This window comes from Canis lupus, chromosome 3 (assembly GCF_003254725.2).
Source record: "Canis lupus dingo isolate Sandy chromosome 3, ASM325472v2, whole genome shotgun sequence".
Classification (NCBI taxonomy): Eukaryota; Metazoa; Chordata; class Mammalia; order Carnivora; family Canidae; genus Canis; species Canis lupus.
This window is the reverse complement of record NC_064245.1, coordinates 42213118-42236442: the sequence shown is the minus strand read 5'-3', so window position 1 is coordinate 42236442 and position 23325 is coordinate 42213118. Positions and strand designations below refer to the sequence as shown.

Genomic DNA, 23325 nt, shown 5'->3' with positions numbered 1-23325 from the left:
TGAGTGAATGGATGAATGAGTAATGTTATAAATGAATGAATTTATGAAAGAGTGAATTAATAAAGAGGGAAGGAGTGAGTGAATGAAAGTGCAGCATCCAACCAAATAGGGCATATCAAGGTGCTAATATCCCCAAGGATAATAACCTGAAGGAAAGTACCATCTTTCATCTCTTTCCCAGAAACTGGCAAAGAATTGGCTAGATGTAATAAGAACATGGACTTGTGCATCCAGAGCTAGGTCCAAATCTTGCCTCTGCTAGAAAAGTGAGTTTAGGTAAACTATTTTTGCTTCATTGTCCCTCAGTGTTATCATCTAAGAAATGGGAGCAATATAAGGCCACCTAATCGAGCTGTATGGAGGATTAGAGATAGGATATGCTTAGTGCCTGGCAAATGGTTAGCACTCAGTAAGCTGTAGTTACTATGGAGCAAGAGAGTGGCATGGGCAAAGCTGAGGTACCTGTTACCAAGCCAGGAAAGGTTAACCTCACAAAGAATGCCAAGGTCATTCTAACATATCAGATGGCTGAGTTGAATGCCAAAAATGTTAAGACCACAACTTCTTTCTACCTAGTCTTGAAAATGATAACAAATTTTGGCCATCCAATAGGCCATTAGAGAAAACTTCCTCCAGGAATATGAATGGATGAACCAGGGAAGGCAAAGGCACCACCTCTGTGTAAACGAAGTTATGGTAAATATTAAGTTGCCAAGAATGCCAACAGTATGTATCAGTCAGCATATGCTAGGTTGTGCTACAGTAACAATACCAAAATCTCAGTGGGTTAAAAGTCATGTCACATGTCCTTTGCTGGTCTGCAAAGAGACTTGGTTTGGAGGGCCAGGCATATTGAATAATTGCCATCTCAAATAGCTGATCACCAGTGCCAGGGAGAAAGGAGTTGTAGAGGGGCTCATATTGGCAATTAAATGCCCAGTCTGTGGGTGACACAGTCCATGTACTGTCACTGGCCTGAACCAATCACCTGGCACCACACAACCCCAAAGGAGCCAGGAAGTACAATCCAACACGTGCCTACAATGGAAGGAAAAGGACATATTTGGTGAATAGCACCAGATACCATATGCCACAAGAGAAGGAACTTCTAGCAAGCTCTGTCCAAACCAGACCAGCCCTGGATAGCGGTACCATGAGGATGATTGCAAGGCAAATGCATCAAACCGCTCCTAAGATCAGAGATGGGGATTGTTGCAAAAGACAACTGTTGCTTTACTTTGCCTTTAGCAAAAGGTGGGGGAACTCAGAATTCCCTCTCTGCTCTCTTTAAAAGTCAATGGTGTTCATGCTAACTGAGCATGTACATCTTATCACAATACTGCCTGTGTTGGGCAAGAACAAAACAGAATGCCTCAAAGAATTCAAATTCTTGCATGGGGGTGAGAAAGTGCTTCTTTCCCTAATTTAGAAGTGAGTTTTAAAATGTGTAAAGAAGCAGAAATTCCTCTGGGCATATTACCCTGCCAGGTATGGCTGTGAGTTATTAGCAACAGCAGTACCCCCTGGCTCTGCCAAGGCTTACAGGGGACTCAGGAAAGGACCTCATTTTCCAGGTCAAGATCATTAGGGAGTTTAATTAGCATCTTGGCTTCAGAATCTATATGTAACCCCATCCTCTGAGGCCTATATAAAATCAGATGGGAACCCCCATTCCTTGTCAGACGGAAAGTTCAGTGTTCCCCAAGATATCTTCGGACTCTTGGGGCTTACATTCACAGGGCTCCTATGGTGCTGCTTCCTCGCTCCCCTGTCCTTCACCCCACCTGCCAAAGAGAAACATGAGCAAGACAATAAAATGAGCTGCCTCATGTGATTGTACTAGCAAGGGCTCTGGTGCTGCAAGAACAAAATAAGGACAGGAGATCAGGCTGGCAGACAGGGTACAGAGGGTCTAGGGTATCATGGACAGAAGCTGGACTTTAGCTAGCCCATGGTAAAAAGGCAGGGAAGGACTTTAAGCAGGGAGTGAAAGGATCAGATATGTACTTTGGATGGATCATGGGGCAACTGTATCTCTAGATATCAGTGAAGAAGTCAACAGAAATGCAGAGAGTCCAGGGGCACCTGAGTGGCTCAGTCTGTTAAGCATCTGCCTTCGGCTCAGGTCATGATCCCAGGACCCTGTGATCCAGTCCCACATTGGGCTCCTTGCTCCGTGAGGAGTCTGCTTCTCTCTCTGCCCTTCCCCCCGGCGTGCTCTCTCTCTCTCTCTCTCTCAAATAAATAAAAATAAAATCTTTTTTAAAAAAAATGGAGAGAGTCCAGAGAGGTGGATCCCTTGGGAGTGCTGGTGAGAGGCCAGGTGTCTGACCTGGGTTCGGGAAGGGGAGAGAGTGAGCTAGGGACCAGTTTTTGAGATGGATTAAGAAAGTGAACAGGGCTTGGTGATTGAAAACAGAGATAAAAGAGAAACAGGGGTTCAGAGGGCTATAGGAATCAATGGAGGCAGAGGATGGGAAGCTAGAACATGTCCAGAAAAGAGCAAGTCATCCAGCAGGGCTGGCAGGTGACAGACAAGCTACGGTGGGAGGCCTTCAAGGGCTGGAATGGGGGGCAACTCTGTGCTGAATCCTACACCAAAAAGGTGGTTGGTTGCTAAGCAAGGACCTAGCAGGTCTGAGTAACTCTGCTGGCAGCTTGTCTGTCTCAGCTAGGATAAACCAACATGGAAGAGGTTTATAGAGTAACTTCCTTAGAAAAAAGGAGAGTAACATATATACAAAGTATATGGTGATTTTAAAATAGGTCCCCAAATTCTTCAGAACTGCTCCCTTCAAAAGGTGGAACCTAAGTCCCCTTCCCTAAACTAAAGTTTGGGCTAGCTCTGACAAATAGAATTTGGGGGAAGAAATGGTCTCTGACTCCAAGACTAGGTCTTAAAAGGCACTGCATCCTCTCCATTGCTCTCTCTCATGGACCATCTGCTTTGGGAGAAGCCAGATGGCATGTCATGAGAACACTCAAGCAGCACCACAGAGAGGCCCACATAGGTAAGAAACTGATGCCTCTCATCAACAGCCACGGGAGCACACCATCTTGGAAGTGCATCCTCTGGTCCCAGTCAACCCTTCAGATGACTGTGACTCCAGCATCTTCGCTGCCACGTCACAAGAGACCCTGAGCCAGAACCACCTGGTTAAGATGCTCCCAAACTCCTGACTCTCTAATGTGTGTGAGATAATAAATATTTGTTGGTTTTAACTAATACATTTGGGGGGCGGGGTAATTTATTACACAGCATTAGAGATCTATATTGGGATGCTCAGAAAATTGCTAAAAGCTGAGTGAGAAAGTAAATGGAGAAAGGAGAGCTAGACAGCCTTTGTCAAAGTTTAGAAAAGATGCATGAGGGATTGAATAAGGGTGATAGGAACAGAAAGGTCTGGACCACCCAGGATTGACAAAAGACAGAAACACAAGGGATCTTGGTAACTGGCTGGCCATGAGAAGTGTAGGACAGAAAGGTGGTAAAGATCACTGCAAGGTTGAGACCCTGAGCAATTGAGAAGGACCTAAAAGCCTTTTGGAAATTGCATGGATCTGTTCCTATCATCATAAACATCATCATCACCATTGTTAGAACAGTTTTTCTTTTCTTTTTTTTTTTTTTTTTTTTAAGATTTACTTATTTATTTTAGAGCGAGGGAGGGGCAGAGGGAGAGAATCTTTGAGCAGACTCCCTGCTAAGCACGGAGCCCGATGCAGGGCTCTGTCTCATGACCCTGAGATCATGACCTGAGCTGAAACCAAGAGTCCGACACTTCACTGACAGAGCCACCAGGGCGCCCCAAGAACAGTTTTCCTTTCAAAGAATATACTCTCAGAGATGGCTTCTTAGAAAACTATTTCACTTAGCGGGGTTTCCAAATACACCGTTTCAGTTACTGAAAGGGCCAAAGCATGTCTCTTTACAACAAAAGAATCTCTATTTTGATGTCTTGCTTTCTGAAATGCTTGTAATTATCCCTGAGTATGTGAGGAACTTGGAGCAGACATGGCCCCTTTCAATGGTCAAATGAGCAAGATAAAAATCCTTTCCAGCAGCATCTTGCAGCACTTTAAAAGAGTGTGTGTTGACCAAGGAGCTAGCTCACATGCACGCATGCACACAGGCACACAGCCGCCACATCAGAATTCCCAGTGGAGAGAAAATTGCAAGCACCACATCGATTGACCCATCAACACTCTGGAGCTGGGCAGAGAGAAAGAAACTCAGCTGGACACAGGGCAGAACGAGCAGGGGGTGTTGACAGCGCCTTCTGTAAAGGATTCTTGAATCAGATGGTACTCTTCTGTTGGACTTCACAGATGTATATACGCCTCTGCCAAGTGCCAGATACAGCCAAACATTCGGCAAAAGCTGAGGCTGGCCCCCTGGAGCCGGCACAGAGAAATCCATTTGCACACTCTTCGCCTCCCCTCCTTGAAGGGGCCACGGAAACACTGTGGGAATTCAAGGTTTAATGGAAAGGTAGAAGAAGTGCAGATTGCCCACCTGCCACCAGATGAACTCCTGCTCCTGCCCTGCAGTCATTTCAAGGTGAAGGGAAGGTCAAAACAGAATAACAGAGCAGGTTGTTTTGCTCTTTATCTTGTTCACAGATACCCTCATCTACTGATTTTGGTGCCCATTAGAGCATCCATAACAATCCTCTCATGATATTAACACGGGTCCTCTCTTGATGTGAGTTTTTGGGGGCCTGTGGTCAATTACCTGCTCAACAGACAGGTACTAAGAACTGATGGCCAGCTCCACTGCCCAGCTTCTAGGAGAACTGCCCTGAGTGGAGGCCCATCGGAGGCCCTTCTGTGCCATGTAAGCCATGCTGAAGAGGCTCAGTTAGTTGCCTGTCTGTGCCATCAGATCAGTGGTTTTCAACCAGTGTGGCTTCTGTCACCCAGGGGGTGCTGAGTAATGTCTGGGGATGTTTTTTGATTGTCAAAACTGTGGAGGGGCTACTGGCGTCGAGCAGTGTGGAGGGATGCTGCTAAGCTTCTTACACTGCCCACGACAGCCCCCACGGCAAAGAGTTCTCTGGCCCAAAGGCTAAGACCACACAGAGTGAGAAGCCCTGGCCTGGAGTATAGACTCCAGCCAGCCAGGCAGCGGGTATTTTTTCATCCACTGCTTTGTTCCCAGTGCCTAAGACACCGCGACTGGTTCACGGTAGGTACAGTACAGTAGGTACAGAAGGGAGGGTGGGAAGAGAGGCACATTCTCCGGAAAAACTTAAGGCTGGATGAAGGATCATTACTAATTTTGTCTTGACCAACACACTGTTGCCTGTGAGAGTTTTAACACCACCCCAAACTGTACCCATCCAAGCCCAGCTGTTGACATCAAGCCAGATGCACCCTCCCACCCTGCACCCAGCCCATCAGGCAGCATCGCTCTTAATCAGCAGCCCCTTCACCCCAATCAGAGAAGGTCTCCCTTCTCTACCCACAAGTGTGCATGCTTTGGGACCCACATGTGGCCTTGCACAATGACCTTCACCCTCATCCCTTGAACACATGGAGTTCATACACGTGCACACACACACATGCACACATGTGAATGCACACACAGGAAGTAACATGCAGGCTACTGCCCAGTGCTAAAGCTAGTGATCAAGGACACTCTCATTCCCAGTTGCAAACAAAACCCTGAGTTCTAAGCTCATATGTTCCAGAGTGATCTGTACAATTTCTCCCTTCCCCTTCCAAGCTGCCACCTGAAAGAGCATAAACCCCAGTGAGAATGAAACGGATGCAGAGTCAGCATGCTGGCCTCTCCCGGAAGGGTCACTGCTCCCCTGGAAACCTCCAGCCCACCCCAGGCCAGCATTCCTGGTGACTCCCCTGGCTCACCAGGCAAGAACAGGTTAAAAAGCTGTTAACATGGTGTCCACATTTGCCCTGCCTGTGGAGTTTTACACAATGCTGGAGGTAGCTCTCTTCAAATGACAAGTCCAGCCTTTCTGCAGTCACCCAGGAAGACTCTATCTGTGGCAGTGAACCATGCAGCCAAAATACCATAAACACAAGTTGTGACCTTGAGGGGCAGGAGCATAGCCTCGATGGGTGGGATCCCCAAAGTTCCACTTCCTCCTTATTGGGGACCAGAAGGTGTCTATACTGATTACATCTTTTATGTTCTGTATTCTGATACTTTGCCATCCGAGGCCTGGCTGACCCTGGAGGGACTGGCCTCTTCCAGGGTAGCTGATTCCTAAACAATTCCATGACCCTAGGAACACTTTTCATAGGCAAACCAACCAATCCAGAGCCCACAGACCCAAGTACCTCCTTTAACAAGCTGGCAGGCTCAGAGCAGCCATGCCCCTGCCCCCGATCACCCAGGACCAGACAACAAGGGACAGATTCTATGCCCATGGCTCTGAAACCATTCAAACCAGCCAGTCCTAAACTGCTCATTCTTCCCATGGATACCTCAGTAAATGCTCTCACCCACGTTTTCCTTTGCTCCCTTTGCTTCCTGACTCACTGTGTTGCTGCCCCACGTGGACCTGGGTGGATCACTGTGACTCTGGCCCTAGAGAACTGTTTATGTGCCAAACTTCTTCAGGACACTCATTGTTTCTGCTTCTGCATGTCTTAATAGACCTGATCAAATCAAATCCCGGGGGCCCTCAAAACAATGCTAAACCAGCAGTAGTCAAAAATGCCAATGCCACCAGCATTTCTAGATGCCTATGCCTGCTGAGGCCTGGGTCATGGCCGCACATCCTGGACCTCCCCCAGCTCCTCAATGCTGGAGGAGGGAAGGAACAAGACAGACATTCTGTCTTGGCAGAATGCTTTAGAGACATTCTGCTTTCTCTCGTGGTTACAAACTTTGAACACGGGAGAGACCCCCAAGGCAGTCAAGGCCTCACACTAATCGGAACTGGAACTAAGATTTGAAACTAAGACTCAAACTTGGACACCCATTCCACCTCCTCAGGCTGCCTTCCCAATGGACACTTTAAAGCATCAAAAAAGATGTGTTCATTTTCTTTGCTGGGACTGGCAAGGATCAGGCAGAAAAAGCCATCTACAGGATGTCATCACTGTAGCTAGAGTGCCTCATGTGCCCCTGTGGTCTGGTTCTCCACAGTCCCCTCCCTGGTGACAAGCAGTTGTTGGGTCACCTCCAATAGCCCAGGGCCAGGAACAGCTTCTGGGGTCCCCTTTTCCTGGGACATTAGCATTCTAAAGCTCTAAGCATGAGGAGGCCTTCCGAGTGTTTTCTCCAAACCCCTGCCGTTTGCAGCATAACACACGCTGGAGTGTTTTAAAAACTATGCAGCAGCACTGCCAAGAAGGTAAAAGGTAGATTGTTCCCAGGCCGGATCTGCTCCTCAGGGAGGACTTTATAGCACAGCCCTGGCAGTAAGTACAGAGAGTGTGATGTCTGGGAAGCGTGGGAATCTCCAGTGTCGCTCATGCCTGAAGTCAGAACTTCCTGCCAGAAGGCAGGAGGCGCATTCAGGTCTTGCAACCATAGCAGAGAAGAAAGACATTTTTTTTCAGAGCCCATATTGAAAAAGAGCCACCTCTTGACACTACAGCATTTGTACGGATCCTGTAGAAGCAAAGAGAAAATAGAGCCAGCTTGAGCAAGGATGGGGCACTCAGGGAAAGTTCTGACTTTAAATCTGCCTCCAGATGTTATTCCCGAGAAGGAACAACATCACCGACGCTGTGGCCCAGCGTGATCACAGCAACAGCAGACAAGCATTAAACCAGGAACATTCCACTGAAAAAAAATAAAGATTAAAACAAGCAGAGTTACTATATGCTTTAAAAATGTCAATATCACAAAAGAAAGAAATGTTGTGGCAACGTTCCAGATTAAGGAGGTCTAAAGAGACAGGACAAATAAACGCAGTATCTGTTCCTCAAGTGGATCCTGTACTCAGGGGTGAGGGATGCATGTTATAAAGGACATTATCAAATCAAGTGACAGAATTAGAATACAGATAGATTGGATGAAGGTTCTGTATCAATGAAAATTAATACTGAGAACCTCACTGTGATCACAGAAGTGATCATCTCCATTCTTAGGAAATACACATTGAAATATTCAGGTTTACGAAAGAAAAAGAAATATTCAGGTTTACAAGGCCATGATGTATGTTAAAGACCTTGCACGGGCCAGAAGAAAATATTACACACAGAGCAAATCGGGGTAAGGGGTACAAGGCTGCTCCTTGTCTTATATGCAGTTTTGCAGCTCTTGTCCATTTAAAATTAATTACCAATAAAAACTTGGTTTTTACATCAGATCTTGAGCCACTACCAGCAGAGATAAGAGAATGCACTGCCATTAAGAGTGTTAGCTGGTGACAAAGTAGGATCTGGCAGGGGCAGCACTAGCAGGGAGGAACCGTTCTGACCTTCTCCAGGACCCACTATGGTCCATAAGCATCTCTAGATCCAGGCATAGTGGACAGTCTCACAGAGTTTCCAGACCTGAGGAGGAAGAGGAAGCAGAGGAAAAACTGGTACACGACAGGCCCTCCCTTGCCGGGTGTGGTGAGGATCTCCCCAGTTACTTCTTTTAGAACAGTGCTGGGCACACAGATAGCACCTTATTGTCGCTGCTGCTGCTGCTGCTGTGCTGATTACTCTGACAGCCTCACCTTCCAAGGAGACTGCCACGTCTGGGAGTGTCACTAGACATGGCCCTCTGCCCCCCAGAACTGCATGGAGCCTCCCATGCAGTGGTGTCTAACACCTGGGGAGACACTGAGACTGACCCTGCCTCCAACCTTCAGCAGGCCTGAAACGCAGTGCCAGCCTGGAACTGCCTGCCCTCCTGCTGCCCCCCAACGCCCAGAGGCCCACTCATGCACGTACCCTGGCCTGATAGCCTCAAACCCAGCAGAAAGTTATGCTCCCCTAGAGGCCTTCTGCACATCCCTCGCCAGTCTGCAGTGTTCGTCCTTTTACTCCCTGTCACCACTAAATTGATGCACAGATACACAAAAGAATCAGAGGGATGCAATCAGATTAGAGGCTTTCCCAGGGAAGAAAATAGCCTGTCGCCACTCTTAGGAGCACTCCTCCACCGATGGATATTAGGGCCTGTGGCCTGAACTATGCCACCCCAAGGGGCTAGGGCTGGGAGTGGGGGAAGGCATGCAGTGAGTGGGGAGGGAGACTTGTAAAGTCCTAAAGAGCTTTCCAGCTACAATCCCACAGCCAGCGTTCCCTCTGGCCAAAGCCTCCCGACTGCATATCATTTCCTGAACGTCTTAGTGAAATAGGCCTCTGCTCACAATGGCACGTTATTTCACTTCGGGGACTCCGGTGGGCCCCGAGCTGGGAGGCGGCGCAGGGAAGTGCAACAGCGCCATCTAGTGGCCACGCCGGGCACTGCGGACATCCGCGCGCCGGGACCGAGTTTTCCATCCAGGGAAACCGTGGTCCGCAGCATTCGTGGTCCCGGGGCGTGGACGCGGCCTCCCGAGCTTCTTGGATAAGAGTGATGCTACCGCTGCCACATCAAGAGACGTAAAAGCCAAAATGTGTCCAGGGGGTTGACTTATTCGGCTTGGGCGTTGATGAGGGTCCTAAAAGGGACGCGGGACAGGATTTCTGGGACTCCCGGGTGCACGGACCCCGGGCCTTTCTCGGGTCCTAGGGTCTCCTGCCAGGGCTAAAGCCAGGCAGCCTGGAATGCCTGTCTGCCTGGCCTGCTGGTTAGCAAAGCTGATACGGAAAGGCCTCCTCCAAAGAGAGGAAGATTGTGTTCTTTTGGGAAGAGACCTCAAAGGGGCACAGGTTCTCAGAGGAATGTGCAGCAATGTCACCTGGAGACTTTGTTAAAACAAGGATTCCTGGGCCACAGCCGAGGCTCTGATTTGTAGGTCTGGGGTGAGGCCTGAGAATCTGCACTTCTGTCACATTCTTGGTGATGTTGATGCTGCTGGTCTAGGTCCCCACTCTGAGACCCTTTGCTAAGCATAAGAGTTATTTAAAAAAAAAAAAAAAAAAAAAAAAGCCTAACAGTTATTTACGCTAAACTGCTTCTTCCTAAATATTTGGAAAGTTCCCGTGGTCTGCACTTATCTCACTCCACTACACTGGCAGAGTTCCAGGAGCTCAGTCTGGCGACTCTCTTAGGAAAAGCCAGGGAGGAACTTGAAGGACAAGGGCGGGTAGATAAGATAGAGCTGAATGCCGGGGCCCTCTTTCCCACTTCCTCGCCGTCACAGGTTGGGATCCACCAGGAGACCAACTCAGACCCAGTGCCAGGCCTGCTGACACTGCAAAGACCCTTGGTTCCAACTACAGCATGGAGCAGGACAATGAGGTCAGGATACCTCCCATCCACATTCACTGAGGACAGCTTTACATCATCTCTGCAAAAATGCTCGTTTGCTTCCCAAAACCCTCACAGAAAGACTCTCACTCAGGGCATTCGATGCTTGAGATTCATTAACACAAATGGGGAGCTCCTGCCCCAGTACAACCAGCCTTATTCCTTTACAGGATCCCATCTTCTCAGCCTACAATTTTGAGCTTGCAGGCTTTGACTGACACCCAGGCCAATAAAACACGTGTGTTCAGCCAATCAGAAGTGTGCAGTGCTCTTAATAATAGCCTATCACATTCTGTCCAATCAAACCACGAGGCGGTTTGGCCAATCAGAAGTGATCACTGCCCACCCCCATCACAGCCAATGAGACCACCGATAAATTCACCCAATCACAAGTGATTATAGTCTGAAACCGGCCCACCAAAATCTACAACACTCTGTGTACCTGTTCTGTTAAGAACTGGATTTCACTTGTGGTGGCTTTCAATTGCGTCAAAGATTCATTGAAAAAGTGCTTTGCTTGCAACCAGGAACTAAGTATTCGTTATAAATGTTTGCCCACGACAGAAATGTGTAGAAGCTGGAGAAAAGCTAACGCCCTCAGATTTGACTTACTCATTAGCACAGTGGACATTCTGTCTATAGCCCAAGGAAATAAATGTTTTCTTTTAAAATAAGAAAAGAAAAAAAAAATACTCTCTGTCCTGGGTTAGATTCATCTTTATACTAACAGAGCAGCAAAATGTAACTTTTTTTAAAATGAAGAATGGGGCCCCCAGAGGCAAAAGTGCAAAGGCCCATGAAAGTCACACATTAAGCAAATGAGCAGAATTAGATTGTCCTGAAGGCCCGTACAGCTCTAACCATCTGTAGTTGTGTGTAACCTCTTTGCCTTCCATTATAACAAAAGACACAGTAAATTAGAGACAAAAGTGTATCAGTCTGGACTCTTGGTTTCAAGTGAAAAAACAAAAACACCTCAAACTGCCTTAGGCAAAAGAGAGAGACTGCTGTCTCTTGAAAACTCTAAGTTGGTCTAGCTTCAGGTGCAGCTAGATCCAGAGACTCCCTCAAAGCCACTAGGATCCGGTGTGTCCCTGTCTTTCAGCTACAATTCCATTTTCTGGCCCTCCCCTGTAGCCAGATAACAGGATGACAGCAATCCTTCCACATTCACTTCCCACCAGCTTCTTTTCAGGCATCTTAGACTCAACTCATTCTGTCTTGACTCCTGCTCTGACTGGCCTAGGTCTGGGTCACCTGGGCCACTCAAACCTCAAGGTAGAGCAGCCAACATAACAACTCAACAGCACATGCCTTACAAGTGAAAAGTCTCTGCATAAATCAGCATATGTAATCACCCAACAAACTCTGGGGCCAGGATCTCATTATCCCCATTTTACAGATGAGGAGGCTGAGGCCATGACAGGTTAAACTGCTCATCCAAGATCATCTGCCTGGAAAGTGGAAGAGCTGGAACACAAAGCCAAATCTCCAGACTCTGGGTGTGTGTTTGGCTACTTTACTACTATCTACTTGCAGTATAAGAGTCAAGAGAGAAAATTATCACCCACCCAAGAAAGGTGTTGGGGGAAGAAAACAGGAAGGTGTGCAAATCCCTAAATATACCAAGGCCCTTGCAGGTCAGTTCATTTCTGTAAGTTTAAGAGACAACCTTCCAGGTCAGGTCTTTTTGCTGCTTTCCAACTGCCATCATATCACATCACTCTTGCAATTTTGCCACTTGTAGTATTACCGACTTGTTTTTCTTAAGTCAACTTGCCTATTACATTTACAAAAATGGGTTTTAAACATATCACAACTATAAATCAGTATCATCCTTCCTCAAATGAAGATTCATTTCAAAATTAACCCAGAACTATTAAAAGTGGTCATCTGCACACCATTCAACATCACCTCACATCACAGGTAGGGAATGGTCCACTGGCTCTCTTTGAAGAATGAGAGCTACCTGGTCACACCAGAACACAGGCAGGCACTGTGCTATTCCCCTAAGGTCCTCTCTTGCATGCCCACCACATCCCACGCACTGTGGGGCCCAAGGGAGAAAAGTTAGAATCCCCTGGAGCAGGAGGCATGGACAGCAGGCCCCAAATGTGGCCAAAGGACCACTAGCTTATAGCTTGGTCCCCTGCCCTCCATCACACGGCTGCTGGTTCTGCTGCAGCATCCATGATAGCTAATTTTATGTGTCAACTTGACTGGCTCACAAGGCCCCCAGATAATTTGGCTAACTATTATTTGGGGGTGTGTTTGTGAGGGTGTTTCCAGATGAGATTAGCAATCAAATCAGTAGACTGAATAAACAAGATGATTCCCCCCAATTATTGGGCATCGTCCAATCCACTGAGGGCCTGAATAGAACAAAAAGGTGTAGAAAGAGAGCTCTCATTCATTCATTCTCTCTCTCCTTCCTTGCCTCCCTCCCTGCCTGACTGCATGAGCTGAGACATCAGTCTTCTCCCCTTAGACAGGGACTCACACTCTCATCACTCCTGGTTCTCCGCCCTTCAGACCCAGACTGGAATTTACACCAACTTTCCAGGTCTCCAGCTTGAAACCAGCAGATCCGGGGACTTCTCAGCCTCCACAATTGCCTGAGCCAATTCCTTATAATAAATCTGTTTATAGACAGAAAGATTGGGAAGTAGGTAAATGGAGAGGTGGATAAATACTTCATTAGTTCTTGTTCTCTGGAGAACCCTAATATAGCACCCTTAGCCTCCTACCCTCGCTGACATAAGATGTTATTCAAGAGCAAACGGACCCCTGGTGGCTTCCAGCATGCTCTTGCCTAACCATTTAGTCACCCCAGGTCCCAAACTTCCTCCATGATTATTTCCATGATGCTCTGGGCAGAGGAGATCCAGGCAGCCCTGGCGTGAGCCACAGCCACACTTGCATCTTTGCCTGCCATACCCTAACCAGCCAAACAGATGTATGGTAGAGTAAGTATCTGCAGAGAGACAGGAAAAGCCTTTAGAGCACCCACAGGGAGCCCCTCACTGTATGAAGATAGAAGCCTGCCCAAAGGTCTATGGCTTCCCACCTCCCCCACTTGGTGGGGGCAGAGATGGGCTAGGTCACAGTCCCCTGACTTTTGATACAACTTTCTCTCTTACTCAACCAAGAATACTCCCACTCCAAATTAAACAGGGTCAGCTAAGTTTCCTAGCTCCAAGAACAGAGGGTACAAACCCCTCAAAGGAACAATCTAGAAAATGGGACCAGATTGATAAAAGAGAAGTGGAGAAGCGAGTTCAAATCACAGTTGGATGGTGACCTGTCTCTAGGTGCATGGTCGCTGGGGTTTCCTGAACCCTTCTTCCAGGGGAGAATGCGAGGGGCTAGCAGAACTGGGAGGGAGCATGGCGGCAGGGGCCTGGATGGAGGAGCCACCAAGGGGCCTGGGACCTGCATTCCTCCCCTTTGAGCTTTGCTCCTTGATCAGTAAATGAGCCCTGGAGCCCCCTACAGTGGTGCACAGAAGGAAGGGAATGTGCTGAGTAAGAAAAATAAAATGCCATCAAACACCAAAAATGAGTCTGGCTGGAAGAGTCCTTCCCTGGGGGACACCTTTAAAGAGAGAGAATTGAAATCAAGATCTTGAAGAGGTATGTGCATCCCCCTGTTCACTGCAGCGTTATTTATAATAGCCATGACATGGAAACAAAGCCCCTGTCAACAGACGAACAGATAAGAAATGTAGAATATACATGCAATGGTATATTATTCAGCCTTAAAAAGGCTGAATCCTGTGATCTGCAGTAACATGGATGAAACTGGAGAACATTCGCTGAGTGAAAGAAGCCAGACACAGAAAGATAAATACTGCAGGATGCCAGGTATATGTGTATGTGGCATCTAATATTGAATCAAACTCCTAGAAGCAGAGAACTGAATGCTGGTTACCAGGGGCTGGGGGAGGGGACAAGTGACATGAAATGAACAAGTTCTAGAGATCCAATATACAGCAGAGCACTTCCAGTCAACAATATTGTGTTATATGCTTAAAACTGGTGAAGAGGGAAGATCTTATGTTTTTATACCAATAAAAAGGGGCACAGGAAACTTTTGGAGGTGACAGGTCCATTACCCTGATATGGTGGTGATGTTTGCACAGGTGTGTGCATATGTACAAATTTATCAAATTGTATGCACTAAAGATGTGGCTTCTCGTGTGTCAGTTAGGAACACTTGGTCCTTTAAAAGAGTGATGTGAGCCCCTCTTGAGAAGAAGTCTCAACTGCATGGTCTGTCTTGTCACATCACCGGAATTCAGGGGCTAGAGTGGCAAACTAGCTCCACAATGAAACCGATTCAGAGGCAGGTAAGGCATTCTGCACTGCTGTTTCTTTCACGTATAAAGCTCAGTGTTCTCAACTCTGGGAACCCAGAAGCTGAAGAAGCTCAGCCTGCCCACCCCCCACCCTCCACCCCCAGCCACACTGGGCCTCTTCAGCTTCTGCAGGTAGGCAGGTGTCCTCTGCCCTGAGACACCCAGCTGGGGGCTGCGTCCTGGGCTGAGCAGGTTTTGGTTTTGGTTTGTGCAAGGCTGCCATCGTGTGGCCGCCGCGGGTATTCTCAGAAAACTGCCCACAGACAGAGTTTCATGCCTTCTCCAAGTCTAGATTCAGATCACCCATCTTCTGCCACCAGCCAGAATGGGGGCTCAGGACACAGACTGAGAGGGTGAGTCTTCTCCACAGCACTTCCCAGGCCCTACTATGGACTTCAATTCCAGGCACACGGTGATTTCTCCTGTAAATGAGGAAGAACTTTCTCACCAGTCAGGACAATGGGAAGGTCCAAGATGTGAAGCCTCCCCAAGCACTGGCCTGGTCTCAGCGGGGTCATCCTGCAAGCCCCGCCCTAGTCTCAGAGCGGCACACAGTCCTAGGAGGTCCTCGAATCCTCGTTTGTGCAGGAACTGAACCAGCAGACTGAATGTTCAATCAAGAGCACTTTAAGGTACTCTGTCCAGCTCTCCTCAAGGTCTGAGCTCTTGGCTTGCTCTGAAGCCATAACTGATCAAGGCTGACACTATCTGAGCCTGCAGACACCCAGGATTTGAGAGCTACAGGCATCTGTTGGTCTGGGACAACGTTTTTCAACCCTGGTAATGACATTTCAGGCCAGCTAATTCTTGAGGTAACGAGGGCTGCCCTGGTGTTTTAGGACGTTGAGTGGCACCTCTGGCTTCTACCTGCTAGAAGTTCACTCCTTCACCCAATGGTGACAGCCAAAAAATGTCTCTGGACATGGCCAGATGTCACCAGGGGTACTCACTGGCACCAGTCTAGGGGTGTACCCATTTCCTGTTGCCTCTGTTAACAAATTACCCCCCAAGGCAAACATTCCTAACAGTGGGACCTCAGGCTGTGCAGCAAGCCTGTGAGAGAGAAATGGTGGCCTCCGGCTGTTGATAGCCCATGTCCCACTGGAGTTTTGGAAGACTGAGGGACTCGGCCAAGGAGCCTTCCCTGCCAGAGGGACATGACATAGAAGAGCGTGGGGACCCTAATTCTGCCATGCACTGAGGGTACTCGCTCAGAGTCAGGCTCTGTGACACATGTGAGGACACAGGGTATCAGTGAAGGGTGTGGAAATGAAATGACCAGGCCATTGGCTTTGAAGTCTGAAAAGCCAGACTCATTTGGGCAGGGATGGAGGGGGTGATAGAAACTCTCAGACTGGGGGACCCCAGAGTGGAAAAGAGAAATGTCCTATCCCAGCCCAGAGTTCCCAGAGAAGGAAAGGCCCCAAAGAGCAGCCTGAGCCCCAGGCTATGGGAGTCAACTTGGGGCACCAGGGCCCACCCCACATCAAAGCCACAAGGTCCCCAGTGGAAAAGCAAATCATTTCTAATGTGGCCAGGAGCAGCAACACATAGATTGTGAGGAAATGTGCAGGCCTCCGTATCACCTCCCAGTGGGGACTAGGTGAAGCACCAGCAGATGCCAGTGGGGCTACATGGCAAGAGTCCAGGTGTCGGAGGCCAGAGGTGTACCTCCTGACGCCCATATGGTGGGGTACCTGAGACCAGAGATTCTGATGGGCCAAATGTACACGTGAGTTGGTGCCCTCCTCACCAAGACCCCCTGCCCCAGGCAGCCCTACTGCAGGAGGCTGGAAAAGGCTCAAGTTCCTTTAAGTATGTTCCTTATAATGTTTCCCTATGTAGCTTATGTGGATTTAATGTATACAAACTTTCTAAAGTTACCTTATAAATAAAATACACACATTTGGAGATATATTTTTTTAATATTTATTTATTTATTTATTCATTCATTCATTCATTCATTCATTCATTCAGAGAGAGGCAGAGACACAGGCAGAGGGGGAGAAGCAGACTCCGTGCCGGAAGCCTGACGCGGGACTCGATCCCGGGTCCCCAGGATCACACCCTGGGCTGCAGGCGGCATTAAACCGCTGCGCCACCGGGGCTGCCCTGGAGATATATATATGACATGCTTCTTACCTGCCTCTGTTGGTAATCCAAGAATCCAGCAAACATTCCCCAAATCAAGGAAGTGTAGAGCCAAGAAGGAATAATAACCAACGGAGCCTATTCCTGCAATTCACAATGAGCCAGAAAGACGGTACCACAATCCACCAAAGGACACACCCTCTAATCCCATGAAATTTGAAGAGTCCAAGCACCCTGGGACCAAAGGAGCCATCTGCTCAGTGTCTGCCTCATGCAGCATCCATGAGCTGCCCACCAGCGAGTAGGTGCCATGAGTCAGGAGCAATGAAGGTCATAAAAGTTCACAAGCTCTGCAGCTCATCTGCACACCGCCAAGGGTCACTGCTGGAGAGGTTACCTTCTAGAAAGCCTGAAGAACATACTCAAGGAAGCATTTCAGTTGCTGGGCCGTTTGTAGGAGTTTTCTTACAGGAGATTACTCCTTCTGGTAGGGTCTCATTTGATGACAGGAAGTCCAGCTCCCTGGATGTTTGGTTGGGTGCTGGCTGGGCTTGCAGACCCTCCATGCCTGTTGCTGTGGTTTCCAGCTCCTTTCTCTTGCTTGACCACTGTGTTATTTTACACCCCATGTAAAATGGCAGAGGTGGAAGTGGAAGTGGAAGAGGAAGGTGGCCAAGGAATTTCATGGCTTCTCAACATGGAAACCTGGACCCCTAACTTCAAAACTTCCAGATACTGACCATCTCTCCCTAGAAAAAGAACTAAATCAAAATAAAAAATCTTATAATGCTTCTCACAGAAAATGGGGCTTTTAGAAATTGTCTCATAGTCTGTTGAGCCCTTAAGATTTCTGTAAGTATCCAACCAGTTGTATTTATTCCTTCCTCATCCCAAAGGACTGTGTTCCCAAAGACTTCCTAGAACAAAATATCTGATACTAAGATAGCTTAAAACCCCACTCCTTGGAAGAAAATCCATTCCAGAACCCAGTATACAACAATGAATGTCTGCCACCACTGCCAGACCCTGAACCCATAGGGCAAGTTTCTGCAGGACCATGGATTTTCAATATCTGGTTTCTTCCCATTTAGCATGTGTTTAAGGTTTATCCATGGTGTAGCACTACCAGTACTTCACTCCTTTTTATAGCTAAATAATATTCCATTGTATGGATATGCCACATTTTGTTTATCCATTTACCAACTGATGGGCTTTGGGTATGATTTCAGTTTGGGCTATTATAAATAATGTAGCTTTAAACATTTGTGTACGTTTTTATGAGGCCACAATTCTTCAGTTCTCTTGGTTATGTACCCAGAAGTCAATTTCTGGATCATGGTAAGCTTTAAGCTTTGGATAAAATAACCCACAAGGCAACACACCACTCACAGGACATGAGCCTGGGATCTAGAGATGGCTTTCTTCTAAGTAATGAATCCTTTGTGGATTTTTCTATATTCATTACAGAAACAAATTTCTCCTCAATAATTCCTTTTAGAGTACATTTTTAAGACACAATCATTATCACTCCCAACACCAAATGCGTAAACAACCAAAGAAAAGTAGATAAACTACACATCATCAAAATTCAAAATGCTGCACCTCAAATTACACCATCAAAAAAGTGAAGAGACAGGGACACCTGGGTGGCTCAGTTGGTTATGTCTCTACCTTCAGCTCAGGTCACAATACCAGGGTCCTGGGAGTGATCCTGGGGTCCTGGGATCGAGTTCCACATCGATCCAGCTTCCTGCATGGAGCCTGCTTCTCTCTCTGCCTATGTTTCTGCCTCTGTGTGTGTGTGTGTGTGTCGAATGAATGAATGAATGAATGAATGAATGAATGAATAAAATCTTTTTTTTTTTTTAAGTATCCAACTCTTGGTTTTGGCTCAGGTCACGATCTTATGGTCCTGAGATTGAGCCCTACGTCAGGCTCTGCACTCAGCATGGAGTCTGCTTGTTCCTCTCCATCTGCTCCTCCCTCCCCATAAATAAATAATTTTTAAAAAATCCTTAAAAACCATTACAGCAAGTGAAAGAAGGCAGACAGAAATGACCACTCATAGTATTATACTTGTAAGACATGTCCAAAACAGATCTATAGAAAGGCAAAGTATATTTGTGGTTGCCTAGAGCTGAGGGTGGATGGAAAGGGAGACTGCTAATAGGTATAGGGTATCTTTTTGGGATAATGATTGTAGTGTTGATTGCACAACTCTATAAATATACTAAAAAACATGAAATTATATATACTTCAAATGAAAATGTTATGGTTTGTAAATTACTGATTTAAGAAAAACAACACACCACGTGTACGCTCACACATACACACAAACACTTTATAGACACTCCCCTCACAAGCTACATGGAAGGGAACCCTGCACAAGGCCCCAGACCAAACTGGACTGTGTCACTGGCTGGAGAGGGTGTTGCTTGGAGCGCCAGTGTGTTTTCTTTAACTCTGCAAGGTTTGTTTTTGCATCTGTAAATGAACTACACCAACACATCAGTTCTTCTCCCTTGGGAGGATGCTTTTATTGAACAGTAACTTCATGAAACCCCTGAGATATTTTCATCAGTTCATTTCCAGGTAAACACAAAGTACTAGCCATTCGTCCTGAACAATGCCAAGTTCACAGCATCCATTTTGTCACACAATGAAGAGCATTACACGTGGAGCACCCCTTGACTGCAGATGCCACTGATGAGTCTACTTTTATGGTTTGTCCCTCCTTCACAAGGGGCCCAAAGGCACTGAGAGATTTCATGGTCTTCATATGGAGCTCTAAGCTCTATTTCCTTCCATTGGACTTTTCCCTCTTTCTAATGGGTGTAAGACAACAACTCCAGGGGAACACTCTAGAAGAGACTCTTCCAGAGAGAAGAGTCTGAGTCCAGTAAACACATTTCACTTATCTGTACATTGCCAGTACCCAGCACAGAGCCCAGTCCCAAGCAAGCATGCTAAATATTTGTTGTACAACAGGGTGGGGGATGGATGGATGGATGGATGGATGGATGGATGGATGGATGGATGGGTTGGTGGAGAGATGGAGAAATAAACAAATGGGCAGATGTGGGCAGATGTGGGCAGATGGATGTACAGACAGGTGGGTGGATGGACAGATGGATGGATGGATGGATGGATGTCAGAAGGATGGACAGACAGGCAGATGAGTATATGGATAAATGAATGGAAGGATGAACAGATGGACAGATGCGTGGGTGGACAGATGGATGAGTAAATAAGTAACAGAGGTCCCATCACACGTGTCCTCTGACCACTAGGGGAGCAGCAGTGAGTATCTTGCCAGCACATGGGGCTGGTGGTCTCCTCCCCATCCCCAGGCTCCAGGATGAGCTTTACGGCACCCCTAAAAAGCTGAAACTGTTATTCCATCCATCTCCAGCATTTAACAGAGGAGCAGAAGAGGAGATCTGCTACCACTCATTCCCCACACAGTTACTGAAGACCAGGTCTACACTGGCACTGAGGAAACAAGAAGCAAATGAGCAGACCCAGGGCTGGTCCTGCTGGTGGCTCATGGGAGTCACAGCCAAGTGCCCAGGGTCTTGAGGCCATGTAGGAAGGGGAGGAGGAGGTAGGTGGTCAGGAAGGGACACTGAAGCTGAGATTAGATGCCTCAGTAGGAATCAGGCTGACAAGTTGTGTGTCTGTGTGTGCACAGGCACACACAACCACAGCTGGGATGGGGGAGAGATGGCAGGAAGAAAGAGAGAGAGAGAGAGAAGGAGGAGGACACAGAGAGAGAGAGAGACAGAAGGACAGAGGGAGAGAAGGACAGGCATGTGCCCCAGGCAGAGTGAGCGGGTGAGTGCTGACCCTGGAGCAAGAGCACAGGTGTGTCTGAGGAAAGGGAAGCCCAGGCAGCTGGGATACAGAAAGCAAGGAAGGCGCCCAGAGATGGGAACTGAGTCTTCAGGGCCCTAGGTAGCCCCAGAGACAGTGATAAAGCCATCGAGGAGTGTCCTCAGGGATAAGGTCAAATTTGCATTCACCCACAAGTAGGGGCTGGGACTGGGCTGCCTGCCCCAAGAGGACCCAGGCAGCTTTCATTGGTTGGAATCCTACTGAACACTGGTGAGACTAGGCCAGCTGCAGAGAAAGCCCTACCACAGCTTCCAGGGAGCAGGCTCTGGGGCCTCATGAAGCAGCCCAGACTGTGCCTTACCCTGTGAAGCCTGCTTGCCTGCCCTCACGGGGTCTTCCAGACTGGGTCCTTGGCTCAGCTCAGAATCCCCAACGGTGGCCAAGTATGTGCCGCGAGCAGGGTGGTGTAGATAGCTGAGGAGGCCACTGTCTCGCTAGGTGCAGGCAGGCCATTAGCTCTACAGTCACTTTTACCAGTACAAGCCTTTTCCCTAGAGGCATCAATATGCTGGAAGAGCCATCAGCACAAAGTTCCCTCCAGTGGCTTCCCCTCTGAATGGGGTTATGGCTATGATCCTGATGTCCCCCGGAACCCACTCTGAGTGCCTCCTGTATACCAGGCCAGATGTGAGTGAGGGTGTACATCAGCAGGCAGTCCCAGCCACTGCCCTCAGGGAGCTCCCGATATGGCAAAAGCTTCTCTGGAAAAGATTCTTCTCCCCAGAAACCCTTCTGGTGTCTATGGTCTCATGATGACATCTGAGCTGGCATGGGCAGACCTGAGACAGATTGCTGCAGTGCAGACCTGAAGGGGCATGGCCCTTTTCAGAGTTTCCTTGTGTGAAAGAAGGTTCAAGTGGTTCCAGTACCATCTTTACAAATTCATCCTGAATCACAGAAACCTATCAGGTTTAACAAACGCACTTCTGAAATCAAAGCTCGGGAAAAGAACTGTCTGTACCTGTTGAGATCTCTGTGCTTGAAGACTGAAGCACTCTCCCAGGCTTCCTCTCACCCGGGCCCCCCAAAAAGCCTGAGGTAGGCAGGGTCTATGCCCTAGCTTTTCTCCTCAAAGGGCAAGGCAGAGGCTGGCTCCTGGCCACCCACGGAGTGACAGAGGCAGCCCTCACACTCATATCCCCTGGGGCCCAGAGAGGCCACTCCCCAAGACTCAGGCTGCCCTCTTCGAGTTAAGAGCTGGGCCGCATGTGCTTCTGCTGGGACTCCCAGGCTAGCCCCACATCCATCACAGTCCTCTTGGCCTCTTTCTCCTCTGGCTCGGCCCAGCGGGCTGGTCTAAGCCGCCCCACGGCTGCTTCTTTCACTCCGCAGTCTTGATCACTCTTTGTCTGTTCCGGTTCTCCGCTGGTTCTCTCCTGAATCAAAAAAGAATCAACCAAGCTTTCCAACACATGGTGTAATGGGCCTGCCAGTGTCCTGGCCAGGCCAGGCCCTTGCACATGCTGTGTGCTCAGATTCAGAACAGACAAGCCAGGTTCAAACACCCCAGCCAGCTACGGAGACACTGTATTTTGTTCATAAGATTCTCTGAGTTATGTATTTACTGGTGGGAACGTATTTCCTGACAGGAACTGAAGAGCCCAGCCCATGGAGATCAGAGAAAGAGCAAAGCAAGGAAGCTCTACTTTTCAAAGGTGGTGTTCTTATGACTAATGATATGGACTTCCCCAGACACGTGCCCATGGGTGTGACATCACACCGAACCTCTCCTGCTTCTCTAACAGCCTTCAAGGTTTAAAAGGAAAGTCAGAGAGGGGCAGCTGGGTGGCTCACTGGTTGAGCATCTGCCTTTGGCTCAGGTCATGATCCCAGGGTCCTGGGATTGAGTCCCACTTCGGGCTCCCCACAGGGAGCCTGCTTCTCCCTCTGCCTATGTCTCTGCCTCTCTCTGTGTGTCTCTCATGAATAAATAAATAAAATCTTAAAAGAAAAAAAAAAAAAACATGAAAGTCCTAGATCAGCAAAGAGGCAAAGCACAATACTTGCAATTCAGTGGCCTGGTAGGGCCATATATTAGCCCCTTTTTCCATTGCAAACCAAGGAAAATGAAAGCCCTCCTCTGCCAGCTTTTCTAAAACAATCCAGCACTTACTAGGATATATTATGCCTTTGATGTTGAGTCTTCTATCCCAGTACCACCTACTTTCCAAAATAAGCAACATTGCTCACAAGCTGCAATTGTAAGTTTTGGAGTTTAAAATCATTAACTCTTTAGGAATTCAAGAGCAAAGACGCTTTTGTCATCTGAATTACCTTGCATGGCGAGTATCTGCCTGGGCTTTAGGGAATTGCTTAATGGAATCACACCACTTCCAATCTTATGAAACACTGAACAGACAATGGGCCACTAAGAAATACTTAGCAGCCATCCTTATCCATAGTTTCTCTTCTCTCATCACTCTGGGTTCTATGATAACCTAATGCCATATTCCATTTTCTAGCATCTGGGCTTGAGGGGCAGAGTAGGAGAGAAAGAAATTTGTCCACACATTTGCTCTGCTTGAAAGATGCTGGTCCGTGGCAGAATGTGAAATTCAGATTTTTCAATATTTCCTTAACAATGCAAGGCTACAGCTGATTCCCATGTGTCCCGTTTAGTTCTGGCTTTGTTAGAGCTTGTCTAGCTTCA

The 23325-nt window shown here is 47.8% G+C and overlaps 1 protein-coding gene across 7 annotated transcripts in view; it reads right to left on the bottom strand.

Annotated features, from left to right (window-relative positions):
• The window catches only part of LOC112653817 (protein FAM169B), a 128225-nt gene that overhangs the window by 12376 nt on the left and 92524 nt on the right, over positions 1 to 23325 (bottom strand). For 5 of the 7 annotated variants that reach the window (XM_025438079.3, XM_035714822.2, XM_025438074.2 and 2 more), the window contains exon 9: positions 19290 to 22051. The exons of 1 other annotated variant lie outside the window; for it this stretch is intronic. In XM_025438079.3, coding sequence (XP_025293864.1) covers positions 21866 to 22051 — 186 coding nt within the window. In that variant the 3' untranslated portion in view covers positions 19290 to 21865. Of the gene's footprint in view, positions 1 to 19289; positions 22052 to 23325 lie in introns of those variants that run through there. One more of the 7 variants, XR_004814771.2, reaches the window with a different exon arrangement.